At 40.2% G+C, this 16,251-nt stretch overlaps 1 protein-coding gene across 1 annotated transcript in view; it reads left to right on the top strand.

Annotated features, from left to right (window-relative positions):
- Positions 1-16,251, top strand: part of COL19A1 (collagen type XIX alpha 1 chain) — a 210,647-nt gene that overhangs the window by 64,518 nt on the left and 129,878 nt on the right. Inside the window, exons 10-11 of the mRNA XM_074153019.1 lie at positions 3,377-3,428; positions 10,284-10,330. Coding sequence (XP_074009120.1) covers positions 3,377-3,428; positions 10,284-10,330 — 99 coding nt within the window. The remainder of the gene's footprint in view (positions 1-3,376; positions 3,429-10,283; positions 10,331-16,251) is intronic.

Genomic DNA, 16,251 nt, shown 5'->3' with positions numbered 1-16,251 from the left:
CAGCAGTAACCAAGTGGGAACAAATGGATCAGTAGAGGCAGCGAAACCAAAATGTCATAATATTTAGCAGAAACTTCCTGACGAGACTAATGCAGGAGATTCACGGGGCAAGTCTTAGTAAATATCAGCTGAATATATTTTTATGTAATTAATATTCTATCAGGTTATCCTAACCATTAACAGGAGCCTGTTTAAAGAAACAAGGAAATATTCCAGTAGGCTAAGGAAGGTGTCGTATAATGGAGTATAATTGTTGTGGGATTTTCATTTGTTAAAAGTGAAGCTCTGCCCCCACTAGTGGCTCTGGACTGGCTCAGTACGTGCTCCACGGGGGAGGATGCTGCCCAAACCCTCTGACAGTACGTTGTTGAACATTCCGCTCCATTTCTGTAATGCTAAAAATAGTTGTCCTCATTTTAAAACACTGGGCTATTAGATTATTCCAAGGGTCTGTCATACTCAGGGTAATGGAAGGCACGTATCCATAAATTACCAAAACAGTAAGTAGTGTTTGACCATGCTGATTATACTTCTATTAAGATGAGTTTTCCGTGCTAGTAACCCTGGAGTACCAAGTCTATTCTGTAAATAAAGTTCCTGGGAGTGCCCTAGTAAATTTAAAAATAAAAGGAAAAATGTTTTGTTTTCATATTGAGGATGGAGAAGCATCTGACTGCTTCTTGGTGGTTTTGGTTGGTTTTTCTTTAAATTTTGCAGAATCATATCTGCAAAATGCTTAAAGTATTTTACAGTAATTGTTTCTCTTTCCCAGCCTTGAAGAGAATCTCACGAAATTCCAGCATGTTTGCCATTATAAATCATGTCAATGCCTAAAATGTTCCAAATAGCAAAATGCATTCCAAGTGATTGATACAAGTTTCTCTCAACTTTTTTTTTAGTGATCAGATAATGTGATGCCTAATTCATTTTTGGCACCATATTGTTTGGTAGTACAAGTAACCAGCGCACTTAATAAAATTCACACACTTGTATGTTAAGATAGCATCTCCTTTTATTGGTTTTTAACCTTTTAATGTGAAAGTCTCTTATTTTGGGGGAAAAATAGCTAAATGTGGAAGTCAAGGTATAAAAAGTAATGTAAATGCATTCTAAGGAAGTTGCTCAGTTCACAGATACAAAGCATCTTACTCTGTTTTGAAAATGTTTAGGTATAAACTGAATCTGTAATCTTATAGGGTGTTGCAATGCAGTTACAAGCTGCAAAATCAATGAATTGTAAATACATTATATTTACATATAATATTATTTAAATATGTATACACATATATAACCATTTAAATACATGATTATAAATACATTGCACATTTCCAAAACAGTTAAAGCAAGCACAACATTAATCATTTTAGATTTAATAAGAATCAGTATTGATGTAGGAGGCTATTTTTGCGTTGTGTTGAAGGGATAATAATTTGTAGAACACTGATTAAACAATGCAAGGCAAAACGTTTATGGCTTGTCTGCACAAAAAAACCTGTGAATGTGGGACTTTTTTCTAGGATATAGTGATTCAGTATAGCAGGGAAGATGAAATATTATTATCTGGTAACAGTTAGACTATGAAGAATTTTTCTGAATTCACACTGTAAATCTGGAGAAAATGAAGGACTAAGGATTACTTGTAATGATTAATTGGAATTTTTCCCCAGCACGCTAACATCTATTTTTACAGAGGGGTGCTGGAAGGAAGATGTTGAAAAGTGTACCATGAGTGGTGTTAGAAATATGCCATTTTAACAAGATATTTTAAGCTGTATTTTAATTGTTGGATATCATGAGTGCTTTGTATTTGCTTAATTACTCATATCATTGTGATGAGTTATTGTTCTTTTATTGACCATTCTGTTGTTGAGAGACTCGAGTCTTTCCTTTGTCTCTGTTCTTTTTTTTTTGTGCCTATGAGGCATTTGTCTTCTGCTTGGCTTGGAATCAAATGAGTGAACTTTCAAAACTTTCTTCTGTTGCTGAATTCTGGCTTGGCTAGAAGACTGAATTGGATGGTGTGCGAGTTACTATGGCAAACTTCTGTCAAGGAATTAAGACCCATGAATGGATCGGAGATTCCTTCAATAAGTCTTCTAAGCTCTCACTCAAGGTCATATTAGCACGGATGAATTCTTCTAATAGAACTTAGCTCAGTAAGTTTAGATTTATTGAGACCAAAATTAATGTACTTCATGGTGACCTATTTCATGAACCTGTAAATGGAGAGTGGTTCTTAGTACTGAGTGGCAGAGCCTGGTTCTCACTAGGTCTGTAACTGTTTAACATACTTTGCTGAGAAGGAATGGAAAAGTAAACCGCTGCAATATTTCATATTTTAATTCTAAATGATATATTACTAGGTTTTTAGCTATACCTTTTCCTTGGAAAGCCCTATATTAAATGCAGAATTGAATTGTCTGTAGCTTTCAGCTCAGACATATTGGTTTATTGTTTTTATTTTACCATGTTATTCAGCTTGGATAGTAACCTTTTTAAAAAAAATTTGATTAACAAGGTGCTTGTTTGTACTTATGCTCAGTTGCTGAGCATAACTTTTAAACATCTGGTTTCTTGAGTGGAATTTGAAAACCCAAATCAGATTCTTAATTTTCATGGACATTGCAAGGAGAAAGGAATTTGAGGGGCAGGGATGACTAACAGTCAACTGTACAGATGACTTATTTTGCTTTTTTAAAACATGGGGTAGAGGAAGCAATAATTTAACAACATACAGAGAAGATTCACTTAGGAAGTAGGAGAAACAGTTTTGTCTGCCTGATTGATCAAGATTTGCATTTCCTCCTGCTGGGTAGGTTGTGCACTCTCCTAGAGACGGGGGAAAGATCTAAAATTCCCCTTTGAGCCAAGCCTAGAAGCCAGCAATCAGCTTCATATGTATAACTGCCTGTGGGACCTAGTGGTTTAAGCGTAGAACCCTGTGGGCTCAAGAACCCAACAGGTATTAGGGAGAGTGAGGAAGCTGGGGCACCCTTGTTGGGATTTTAGGTACATGGGTAATATGAAAGTGTCCTCTGAAGTATTTTTTTTTCTGAATCAGGGTGTGAAATAAAATTTAAGAACTATTTTCACATGATCCAAACACTCTGATCTTTTTTGTTGTCCAGTTGCCTGAAGTGATCTACAGCTGTATTTGCTGCATAATTAGATAACCTGTAATTGCCAAGTGGTTAATATTTGGGAAGTATTTTAACCAAATACGAGTCGACAGATATAAACAACCTTAGAAATCAATTCAGCTGTTCTGTAGAAAAGGAGTGAGAAGCAGTACATGTCCAGATGTCTTTTTTTCTCTTAATTTAGCTCAGTCATGAGTTAGGTCTGTAAAATGATGACTATGCACATTTTGTTTCAGGGGGAAGCTGGCTTAGTAGGTGCTTCTGGCATACCTGGCCTTACTGGTTCCAAGCTAGAAAAATGCAACCAACCAACCAAAAAAACCAAACAAACCAACCCTATCTCATTTTATACATTTTCACGCTCAACATGCTTTTTGCCAGCTGTCCAGTATCTACATAAATTGTTTTTGAATTACATATCCAGTTTCTGAGTTGCATAATTATGACAGAGGAACTTTACTATCAGTTTCTCTTTCAAAAGGGAGAAGTGGTATGGTGTGGTGGCACAAACCTGCTTATCAGTATTCATACAATCACAAAATCATAAAATGCTTTGGGTTGGAAGGGACCTTGAAGATCACTTAGTTCCAACCCCTCTGCCCTGGGCAGGGACACCTCCCACTAGCCCAGGTTGCTCAAAACCCCATCCAGCCTGGCCTTGAACACCTCCAGGGATGGGGCATCCACAGCTTATCTGGGCAACTGTTCCAGTGTCTCACCACCCTCACAGTAAAGAATTTCTTCCTGAGATCTTATCTAAATCTCCCCTCTTTCAGTTTAAAAACATTAGCCCATGTCTTATCGCTAGATTCCCTGATAGAGTCCCTCCCCATCTCTCCTGTAGGCCCCCTTTAGGTACTGGAAGGCTGCTATAAGGTCTCCCCAGAGCCTTCTCTTCTCCAGGCTGAACAACTCTGACTCTCAGCCTGTCTTCATAGGAGAGGTGCTCCAGCCCTCTCATTGTCTTTGTGGCTTCCTCTGGACCCACTTTAACAGGTCCATGTCCTTCTTATGTTGGGGGCCCCAGAGGTGGATGCAGTACTCCAAGTATGCAAGTACTCTTGTGGTGGTGTCTCACAAGAGTGGAGTAGAGGGGTAGAATTACCTTCCTCGCCCTGCTGGCCACATTTCTTTTGATGCAGGCCAAGAAATGGTTGGCTTTCTGGGCTGTGAGCAGACATTGCCAGGTAATGTTAAGCTTCTCATCCACCAACACCCCCAAGTTCTTCTCCTCAGGGCTGCTCTCAATCCATTCTTCACCCAGCCTGTATTTGTGCTTGGGATTGCCCCAACCCAGGTGCAGGTCCTTGCACTTGGCCTTGATGAACCTCATGAGGTTCACATGGTCCCACCTCTCAAGCCTGTCCAGGTCCTTCTGGATGGCGTCCCTTCTCTCCCGTGTGTCAACTGCACCACACAGCTTGGTGTCATCGGCAAACTTATTTAGGGTGCACTCAGTCCCACTGTCCATGTCACTGACAAAGATGTTAAACACTGTCAGTCCCAATACCACCCTCTGAGGAATGCCACTCATCACTGGTCATGACTGGGACACTGAGCTGTTGATCACAATTCTTTGAGTGTGACCATCGAGCCAATTCCTAATTCACCAAGCGGTGCATCTGTCAAATCCATGTCTCTCCAATTTAGAGACAAGGATGTCGTGTGGGACAGTGGCAAATGCTTTGCACGAGTCCAGGTAGATGACATCAGTTATTCTTCCCTTATCTACCAATGCTGTAACCCTGTCACAGAATGCCTCCAAACTTGTCAGACACTATTTGCCCTTAGTGAAGCCATGTTGGCTGTCACCAGTCACCTCCTTATTTTCCATGTGCCTTAGCATAGTTTCCAGGAGGATCTGCTCATGATCTTGCCAGGCACAGAGGTGAGACTGACTGGCCTGCAGTTCCCTGCATTTTCTTTTTTCCCCTTTTTAAAAATGGGGGTTGTGTTTCCCCTTTTCCAGTCAGTGGGAACTTCACCAGACTGCAATGACTTCTCAAATGTGATGGATACTGGTTTAGAAACTTCATCCACGAGTTCCCTCAGGACCCATGGATGTGTCTCATCAGGTCCCATGGACTTGTGCACCTTCAGCTTTCTTAGATGGTCTTGAACCTGATCATTAAGAGCAGTCACCTAAGTCTCAGAACTGTATAGGTCTTTCCAGCCCCAAGATAGCAGATTCAAAAATTTGAAATTAGAGAGTCTCGTGATCTCAGCAAAATAAGATGAGGGACAGCACTACTTCTTCCACTTTTCCATTTTAATCTTTTACTCCTCTCTGGAGGTGGGCTACTGTAGGAAGGCCAGAACTTGCAAAAAGAGACATCTGTATTATAGACCTTGCTGATAATAATTGTTAAAGTTGCCTGACTCTTCTCATGGTCAGGTTTTGTTTTCTGTTGATTGCAGCTAAGTTTAACTGTAAGTATTTGGAATGAAATCTTAATGTCACATGCATCTGTCCAGCTAATTCCTTTTACAAAATTGTAGGGGAAATAGTTCTGCTGCTTCCACAAATTAAGGGACCATGCAAACAAAAAAACCCAACATTATTTTGTGCATATTAAAATTTCAAGAAAATGTTCTACAGCATAACCTTGATACAAAGGGCTGATTTGTGTATCTTTAGGGCAGATACTTCCTGTAATATAGCATGAAGAGAAGGAAAAAACTTATTTTCTGCAGATGAGGTAGCCAGCATTGAGTTCCACAACATGCTTACCGCTATCTGTCAGTTTATAAGTTCAAAGCCAGGATCTCTTTTACTCGTACTGCAGGCATATTTAAAAAACTGAAAATCAGATCAGCAATCCTGCAATGAGTCTGTCAAGACGAGTAATCAGTGATTGTCCATGAAAAAGCTTGGAAGATTGCATGGATTGTTGGGCTCAAAGGTGGAATAACTGCTATGCAGTCCAACTGCCACCTAGTAACTAGTGTCATCTGAGAAGGAATAGCCTCATGCAACAGCATAGGCTAGGTGCCAAATTGCTAGAAAGCAGCTCTGCAGAAAAGGAGTTGCGGTGGGCCTTGTGGTGGAAAAGGCCAACTACATCTTGGGCTACCTCAGCAAGAGCATGGCCAGCAGATCAGGAGGAGTGATTGGGGCTTGTGAGACTGCATCTGGAGTTCTGTGTCTAGTTTGGAGCTCCCTGGGAGAGAATAAAGAGCAGCTCATTAGGGCAAGCCCAGTGGAGACCCACCAAGGTGGCCAGGGGCTTCGAGCCCATGATGTATGAGGGGAGGCTGAGAGAGCTGGGCTTGTTCAGCCTTAAGATGAGATAATTTGGAAAGGGGGAGGGTGAAGGATGATGTGCAGACTCATTGCTGTCTGTATTTACTGGGAGGGTGTGGAGAAGCCAGAGCCAGACTCTTATCAGAGATGTACAAGAGGCAATGGACACAAGCTACAACCAGAGAAATTATGACTCTATCTAAGAATAATTTTTATATAATGAATTGGGAATTGAGTAAAGACAGGTTATGCAGTCTCACAAATGGGAAAGCTAAATGAGGAAAACACTTTACCTCTGAAAATTTGTCAAAAGTATGTTGCGTTAGATGTGTTGCGTGTCCAACAGTTGGAGGAGAATGGGAATCATAGAATCATAGAACAACCCAGGTTGGAAGGGCCCTCAAAAGATCATCTGATCCAACTTTCATGAGAAAGGGAGACTAGATGAGCAGAACAGAAGTTGCATACATTTAGAAATTATTTCATTAATTAACCATTAATTTTTAGGTAAGAACATAGGGAAGGTTATTTCACTAGATCCCATTCTGCATGGGCATGCTTAGGCATGCTTCTAAACTTGATCCCTAAGCTGTTGATTGTATGAGCCACCTCAGCTAAAAAAAACAAACAAAAAGCAGCCACTGTAGGTGGTTGATGAAAAGTCCAGAACTATTTGATAACCTGTACCTCTGCACCTCTCCAAAGCTTTGAATTTAATTCATAATTTAATTAATGCATAATGCATGATCAAAATGCTGCTAGAAATTTTGCAAGTTGTAGCCTGCTGTTCTAGTTAACCTCACTTTAACCTTAGACTTCTATATAAGGAAATTACACTCTCTGAAAGGTGAAAGAATATTTAGACATTGCTCATTCTAATTTTTTGAAAGTAATTTAGAAAACACCATATGCTTTATTTTGGAAATTTTCCAGTCTTTTCATCTTTAGACCTGTGAAAGTCATGTGCTTCTACTGAGGCAGTGAGACTGAATTCTAGAGACTGGCAAAGGCATGCAAACTATATCCTGCTAGATGATTTGAGGGAGACAGAGAATGTTGGGGGGGGGTGTTTATTAGGTAGTTTTTGTGCTGCAAGTTTATAGTTTTGGCTACATGCCTGCTGTATGTCTCACAAAACATACAAGTATACATTAATAAAGATCTAAAGCAGGTGCTATTCTTGTTATAACATAGCCAGGCAAATTTGACAAAAAAAAAAATTTGACAAAGACATTAACATAGTAAGATTGTACATTAAGATATTTTTCTGAGCTAAAAGTTATCAAATTGGAGCTGGAAGAGCATTATAACAGGTCTTTTAATTGAAAGATCATCAAATAAAGAATTTGGTGATCTGCTGAAATAAGCTGAGGTTTAATTAATATTTCAAAACTCACCCCTTTGGGTTTGTTTTTTTTAATACTTGGCTAATTTGATGTGGTTTTTCAAAGTGAAAGGAATGAGTTTTCTTTCAGTAAATTGTATCTGTATATTTTTCTCAGTTGTTCTGGGTTTTGGAGGCCTTCGCAGCTGACTAGTCATACTTAAAAATTAAAATCAAGGTATTAATAGAAATAAATGTATTAAAAATGGTTCTGCAGAAGAATAGCAAACTGTAGTGAGTGAATTTAGCATCAATGAATAGCTCAGAATTTTTAAAGCCAAGAAGATAAATAAAGAGAGCTAAATAGAGAGCTTTGGCTGGAGCTCAGGAACAAAAAGAAGGTTTATGATCTTTGGAAAAAGGGCCTGGTAGGCAAGGAGAAATACCAGGAAGCAGTGAAGATATGTAGGGGGAAAATTAGAAGGGCCAAGGCTCAAGCTGAACTCATCTTGGCCACTACAGTTAAGAACAACAAAAAGGGTTTTTTCCAGTACGTAAACAGAAAAAGGAAGATTAGGGATAATGTGGGCCCACTGAGGAATGAGATGGGCACCCTAGTGGTGGAAGATACGGAGAAGGCAGAGTTGCTGAATGCCTTCTTTTCTTCAGTCTTCACTGCTAAGGCTGCCCCTCATGAACCTCTGGCCTTGGAGGCCAGGGGGAGGGTATGGAGAGAGGAAGTTTTTCCTCCAGTAGAGGAGGACCAGGTTCAGGACCACTTGGCCAAACTGGACATTCATAAGTCCATGGGCCCAGATGGGATGCACCCACGAGTGGTGAGAGAGCTGGCAGATGTTATCGCTGGGCCACTCTCTATCATATTTGAAAAGTCATGGAGAACAGGAGAGGTGCCAGAAGACTGGAGGAAGGCCAACATCACACCAGTCTTCAAAAAGGGCAAGAAGGAGGACCCTGGGAACTACAGACCAGTTAGTCTCACCTCCGTCCCTGGGAAGGTAATGGAGAGACTCATTCTAGATGTCATCTCCAAACAAGTTGAAGAGCAGGGGGTTATTGGAAGTGGGCAACATGGGTTTACCAAGGGTAAATCATGCTTGACCAATCTGATAGCTTTATATGATGCCATAACTGGTTGGCTGGATGAGGGGAGGGCAGCAGATATCATCTACCTTGACTTCAGCAAGGCTTTTGACACTGTCTCCCATAACATCCTCATTGGAAAACTAAGGAAGTGTGGGCTGGATGAGGGGACAGTGAGGTGGATTGAGAACTGGCTATGTGACAGGACCCAAAGGGTAATGGTTAATGGAACAGGCTCAAGCTGGAGGCCTGTAACCAGTGGTGTCCCCCAGGGGTCAATACTTGGTCCAGTCCTGTTCAACATATTCATCAGTGACTTGGACGAGGGGACAGAGTGTATCCTCAGCAAGTTTGCTGATGATACCAAGTTGGGTGGGGTGGCTGACACCCCGGAGGGCCGTGCTGCCATCCAGAGAGACCTGGACAGGCTGGAGAGCTGGGCAAGGAAGAACCTCATGAGGTTCAACAGGGAAAAGTGTAAGGTGCTACACCTGGGCAAGAAGAATGTCAGGCACCAATACAGGCTAGGTGTGGACCTGCTGGAGCCAAGCTCCGAAGAGAAAGATCTGGGGGTCCTGGTAGACAGCAAAATGACAATGAGCAAGCAATGTGCTCTTGTGGCCAGGAAGGCCAACGGAATCCTGGGCTGCATAGGGAAGAGTGTGGCTAGTAGGTTGAGGGAAGTCATTCTCCCCCTCTACTCTGCACTGGTGAGGCCACAACTGGAGTATTGCATCCAGTTCTGGGCTCCCCAATTCAAGAGGGATAGGGAACTACTGGAAAGAGTCCAGCGAAGGGCAACAAAGATGATTAAGGGATTGGAGCATCTCCCTTATAAGGAAAGGCTAAGAGAGCTGGGACTCTTTAGTCTGGAGAAGAGAAGGCTGAGGGGAGACCTTATTAATGCCTATAAGTATCTCAAGGGTGGGTTGAAGGAGGAGGGAGCCAGACTCTTTTCAGTGGTTCCCAGTGACAGGACAAGGGGCAACGGGCACAAGTTGGAACATAGGAGGTTCCACTCGAATATGAGGAAGAATTTCTTCACGGTGAGGGTGACAGAGCCCTGGAACAGGCTGCCCAGGGAGGTTGTGGAGTCCCCTTCTTTGGAGATTTTCAAGACCCGCCTGTATGCAGTCCTGAGTAGCATTCTCTAAGCAATCCTGCTTCAGCAGGGGAGTTGGACTAGATGATCTATATGGTCCCTTCCAACTCTAAAAAAAATTCAGTGAAATTCAGTGAAGATCCCTAAGGCTGAATGGAAAAATGGCTACTCTTAATTGACAAAACTGTGGAAAGCTGTGTCATTTTTTTGTAGAGGTTTCACACTTTTTTGAATGGGAGATCATCAGTATCCAAATGATTTATTCTATTCTAATCTCATAATAAAAATCCAGTGTAATAAAACTATTTTAAAGAATGCAATTATTTGGAGAATGTTTATGTTTGAGATTTTTATTTTATTGTTTTGTGTTCCAGGGTGAACATGGCTTTGTGGGTAGTAAAGGTGAAGAAGGTGAAAAGGTAAACTATTCTGTCCATGTTAGTTATTTTTTTGGTTTAACAACTTGATATATGGCCAACCAAGTAGAGCTTTGTTCTGAAGGTCTTCCTTAAGTCTTTCATGAATAAAATCCCTTTTTTTTTTTTTTTTGCCATGTAAATGAGTCTTGAAATGCTTAAGAATAAGAAGATTCTTATGTGTGTTAATCAGTGTCAACAGCGGTTCTTTAGAAACATCTTTTTTTTTTTTTTAAGAAAAGATTTAATATTGAAGTCTAACAGAACCATAACCACTGGACTTCAGTAGTGTTTACTGCGATCTTATTTCTATGGTAACTAGTAAATGTTTATTTATACAGTATGGAATGTATGATGAGATGATGTGTAGGTATTTATAGTACTGAATTATTGCTTTTATGCATTACAAATTCGCTTTCATAGAAACTTATTGTGTTGATCATAACTACTACATATTTTACACGCTTTTTTCCAAAGTACACGCATTTACTGCAATAGCAAAATTTAACATTTGCTACAGCTTAACTGAGTGCTAATTAAAAAAGGTTTATTTTCATATATATATTTCTGTGTACCTACACAGTAGTTTATATGAGTATTGTCTCCTGCACACATCTGACTCAGAATGAGTTGGCTTGACTGCCAGTGGCCAAGCTTAGTGCAGGTACATTTACCTCTTCCTCAGCCTGGAAGTTCAGTCTCTTTGCCTGATGGACTGGCACGTTGCCCTAAGGATATTCTTAGTCTGCTGACAGCCATAAAACATTTAAAAGTGTAAATTTCAGGAGAAGCCTTTCCTTGTTCTTCACCGGTGGGTGTCAGAAATGGGGCTTGAAGCGGTTAGTCCTAATTGCAGATGCTCTGTAGTGGCCAGAAATAGTTCAAAAGCTTGTTCATGAAAATGGGATTTAAACTGGCTCTGTGAAAGGCTGTCTTGACTGACAGAATACCAGCATCAGTCACTCTAGGTGTTGCAACCTAATCTTTTTGTGTGGCTTCAGACAGGTAGGTCTTCACAGGTCATCAAAGGCAAGTCTGTGTCAAGAGACAAGAGCCTGTTCTTAGCTCGCCTAATAGGAATTAAAGTAATAATGATGATAGTTTATGGTTGAAACTTCAGCTCCTAACCGTGTTACTGCCTGGTTACTGCTTTTTCACTAGTTTTGGCTGATTTGGATAAGGCAACCCAAGTTAAGAATCTTTACCTGGATCATAGATGGTTTCTTACTGTCTGAAAAAGGTGTAGAAAAGTAGTTATGCTGAATTTATATATAATAAAGATAAGAACGACAGATACTGCTATTCTGGCAATATTCAGACTGAAGAAAATGGAGAATAGGTGGCAGCTTCTGAATTTTAAAAAGTGCAATATGTTTGTGAGTTAGGCTGCTTTGGACATGGGTATATTTACTCACCCACCATGTCTCTTCAGAAGTGTCAGCCAGCTTTCCAGTGTTCACATTTTAAAGAAAGCATGTTACAGATTAACAGTATTTAAGCAGATTTAAAATTGTGGAGGATTTTATGGAGGAAGTATTCCACTAACCAGGCAGAAAGAAGTGTCAGAAGTAAAATACAGTATCCATAGCAACTCACATTTATAATGTGAAGATTCAGACTCTAAAAAAGAGCACCTGTTAAGCTTGAGTGTTTCTATCTCCACCAACAGATCTTATTTCCTTGGTGGCATTGTTAATCTGTTGTAGTTCTTAAGGGCTTGTGATTTTATTTATTTATTTATTTTCCCCCTGTCATAGTTGCTCTGCAGCTGTGCTATGCTTTTCTCGAGTTTTATGAATAAATTGTGTTTGGACACAGGCATGTGGTTCCAGCTGTTGCTGCCGCTCTCTTTGCTTGATTTCCCTTATATTGAGGCAGTGATAAAATGACCCAACCACTGGTAGTCACATTTTTCTTATGTGGAAGCTGAGTCAGCGCATTCTTCTGTAACTTTTTTCATGTGACTTCAGAAGTTAATTAAAATATCCCAATTAAAAAACTTTCCACTGTAACTATTAACAATGTATTCAGCCGTCCTTCAAATAAAAGGAAATATATGAGTGGAAGGATCTTTATTTACCAGTGATCACTCAAAAATAATTTGGAATGGTCTCATCAGAAGCTACACATCATGATTTGTGAGGAAAGAGTGTGTTTTAAGATTATGGGAGGTAGGTCTCAGCCTGAACTTTAACAGTTACTCAATCTAGCCTTAATTCAAATAATTATTGAAGAACAACAATGCTGAGTTTCCAGTTACTGAACTCCAGTATTAAAAACATATCAACACCTTTGCATTTTAAGTGTCACAAAAAAAAAAAAAAAAAAAAAAAAAACAACAAAACCACTTTTACTAATTTGTGCACAACAAACGTGATTAAAAAGCGTGGGACTTAAAATCTGATTTTTTTTCCTCATAGAAAAAACTCTGCCTCATCTTGCATATTAAAGAATAAGATAGTGTTTGTGCATTCAGTTTTGCATATCACCTAGTGTGGGACATAGCTGCCTAAACAAGAGATATTTGCCATTCCAAACTTTCTCCAGAAGTACATTAACAATGAACAATCCTATATTTTTGTTTTGATGACCATATCATTCCATAGGATTGAATACCTGAAACCAACTCAGCCTTATACCTCACCAAATCAAACTAGTTGACTTTGGCTTCTACTGTGCTATGTTCTGCTTTGGCAGAAGAAGCTCTGGGGATACCAGGGGGACGTAGGCAACTGAGGTGGAAGTGAGTGAGTAAATTAAAGATACAGGTGGCATCTGTAATTTAAACTATAGAGGGAGATTGTTCAAAGGTTTGAACAATAGGTTGTTCAAAGGTTTCTTTGCCACTCTTGGTTCTCCTTAGGAATCCAGAAGTCTTTTTCTGCCTCCCTGCTTTTTTTTTCAGTCTTGGTTGAATTTGATTCTCTCTTACAGAAGCCAGTAGTGGTAAGGGAAGCTACTGACTGTGTACAGGTGTTATGCTGCAAGTTTTCCTTCCATGGGAAGTATACTCTCATTGTAAATGTTTTAATTACCCTTTGTATTCTATTTTCTTTGCGTTACTTAGATAATTACATTGTCTCCATTACAATAATTACAGCTGCAACAAAAACCTTGTCTACCCTTCTATAGCATGACTGAAAAAGTTTGTGCTGAGAGCAATTTTAGTTGGTTTGCTGGCAGACTATATCATGTGGATCCATCCTGGTTCTAATACTGTTCTTAATTGTAATTCTACAGTATGGGACAGAAAGTATGAGTATTACACTTTATGATGATAGGAAGTCAGAAGGGACTGATAATAACTAGAGGAAAGCTTTAAAATACAGAATGTTCTTGGCAAATCAGAGATGTAGCCCGAAAAAAAATGGGATCCAACACAGAAGGAGCAAGTGCAAGGAACTACCTGTAGGGCAGAATAAATCTGAGCTGCAAAAAACCAAATCAAATGGTATCTACCCAGAAATTAATATCTGAGGATTATTTGGATCAGAAGCTGAACACAAGTAATGAAGTCAGGCAGTTGCAAGTGAAAGACTCTTACTAAGATGGTTTAAAGTGGAACATTCTCTGCAACGCTAATTAGATAGTCCTGTGCTACTTGGTATTGATAAGGCTTCAACTGAAAGGATTTTGAAAGGAGAAAACTGAGAATAGCTGGTGCTTAGGAACACATAACCTTTGAGGAAGGATTTCATGAATGAAGATTACTTAGTGTAGAGTCAGCTGAAAGGAAATATGTAAACAGTCTTCAGATACATAACACTGCTGGAAAGAGGAAGGGAATGGTGTATTTGCTGTGTCCATAATGCAATGGGCTGAAAGTGCAGCAAGGGAGATTCTTTGTAGCCACTGGGAAAGGGGTTTTAGTTTTAACACTGTTGTTTATTATAGAAGTAATTTGTTCTTCTAGTGGTCTGCACTTTTTATCCTCGTTACAGAAAAGGAAGAAATCTAAAGAAAGCTTGCTTCATGAAAATACAGGTGATTGGATTATGTGATTGTACCATTTTCTGTTAATACCATCAAAATTATGCAAGGTATCACTGATTTCTAATTGGATAAGCACAGAGAACAACAAGACAGGTTTTTTTTCAATGTATATCCTTATTTATTTTTAATGCCTAGTTAATACTTTTCTGTGATAAGACAGTAAAGCTCTGGAACAGGTTGCCCAAAGTGGTTGTGCAGCCTCTTTTCCTTGAAGTTTTCAAGACCAGCCCTGAGCAACCTGACCTGACCCCGTAGCTGAACCTTGCTTTGTGCAGGCGGTTGGAGTAGAGACCTCCTGAGATCACGTCCAGCCTCAATTGTCCTATTATTTTATGAATAGTGAACATGAATGTGATATTTTTCTGATTTAGCATGTCTTCACATTATAAATCATAGAATCATAGAATTGCCTTGGTTGGAAGGGACCTTTAAGATTACCTAGTCCAACCACCACCCTAACACTGACAAAACCCATCACTAAACCATGTCTCTAAGCACTGTGTCAACCCGTCTTTTAAATACCTTCAGGGATGGTGCCTCAGCCACTTCCCTGGGCAGCCCATTTCAAGGCTTAATAACCCTTTCAGTGTAAACATTTTTCCTGATATCCAATCTGAACCTCCCCTGGCACAACTTGAGGCCATTCCCTCTTGTCCCATCGCCTGTGACTTGGGAGAAGAGACCGACCCTCCCTGGCTACACCCTCCTTTCAGGGAGTTGTAGAGAGCAAGAAGGTGCCCCCTCAGCCTCCTTTTCTCCAGGCTGAACACCCCCAGCTCCCTCAGCCTCTCCTCACAAGACCTGTGCTCCAGACCCCTCACCAGCTCCATTGCCCTTCTCTGGACCCGATCCAGCACCTCAATGTCTTTTTGTAGTGAGGGGCCCAAAACTGGACACAGCACTCGAGGTGGGGCCTCACCAGTGCCCAGTACAGGGTTACAATCGCTTCCTGATTCCTGCTCACCACGCTGTTCCTGACACAGGCCAGGATGGTGTTGGCCTTCTTGGCCACCTGGGCACACTGCAGGCTCATCTTCAGCCGACAGTCATATTGGCAGCGGTGGGATGTGAATGTAGATTTAATTTACGGTATGGACTAATATTGTTCACCAGAATATGTTATAAGCAGATTTTTTTAAGATGTGTATATACATTCACACACTCTTATTTTGGAGCATCACATCTGGGGGTGACCAGTGCCCTCGCTTAAATATCCTGTCAGCTGATGCTGTATTCCTCATAGAAGCTGTCACGGAACATTTGTTTGGGTAGCACTGTACATGGTTGCTTGGATGATGGGTGTGTATGCATTCTCTGGGGTGGTTTTAGCTTGGGGTATGCTGAAACCCTATGAAACAGTTAATTTTCCAATACAAATAGTTACCAAATAAATTGTTCAACATCTAAAGGTGTCTTCAAAATTTGTTAAGTACCAAAAAACTGGAGGAGAATCTTAAAATTTATTACTAAGAAAATTGCCATGCAGCTGTTGTGTTGCCTGATTACAGCTCCATTCACCCGAGCAGTGCCAATTCCCACAGTTCAAGTTCTGTCCCTGCATCTTATAAATACAGTTTTATTTACCAGATGACTCGTTTCATTTTTACAGCCTTCTATGTTTTGCTGTTTTCTTATTTTTTCTTTTTTTTTTCTTTACTGCTTTCTTCCAGTGTCCAAACGTAAAGCAATTGCTTTCTGAAAAGTTAGTTTTTGACAATTCAGAGTACAAAGGAGAGCCAGGCACTGAAATCGGTGACATACTAAATTATACTTGCCTTTCCAATCAGCTTGTAGACAGAGTTTCTGAGACATAGTTGTAACAATCAGAGATCTGATCCTGATTTTTATACCTCTGGGAAATACTATAAATGCAAAATGGTAAAAAGGAGTAAAATATGGAATAAGTTGATACAGAGGCTTATGTAATGCAC

This window comes from Numenius arquata, chromosome 9 (genome assembly GCF_964106895.1).
Source record: "Numenius arquata chromosome 9, bNumArq3.hap1.1, whole genome shotgun sequence".
Taxonomy (NCBI): domain Eukaryota; kingdom Metazoa; phylum Chordata; class Aves; order Charadriiformes; family Scolopacidae; genus Numenius; species Numenius arquata.
Note: the sequence above shows the minus strand (reverse complement) of the source record. Positions and strands in the feature narration are given on the sequence as shown.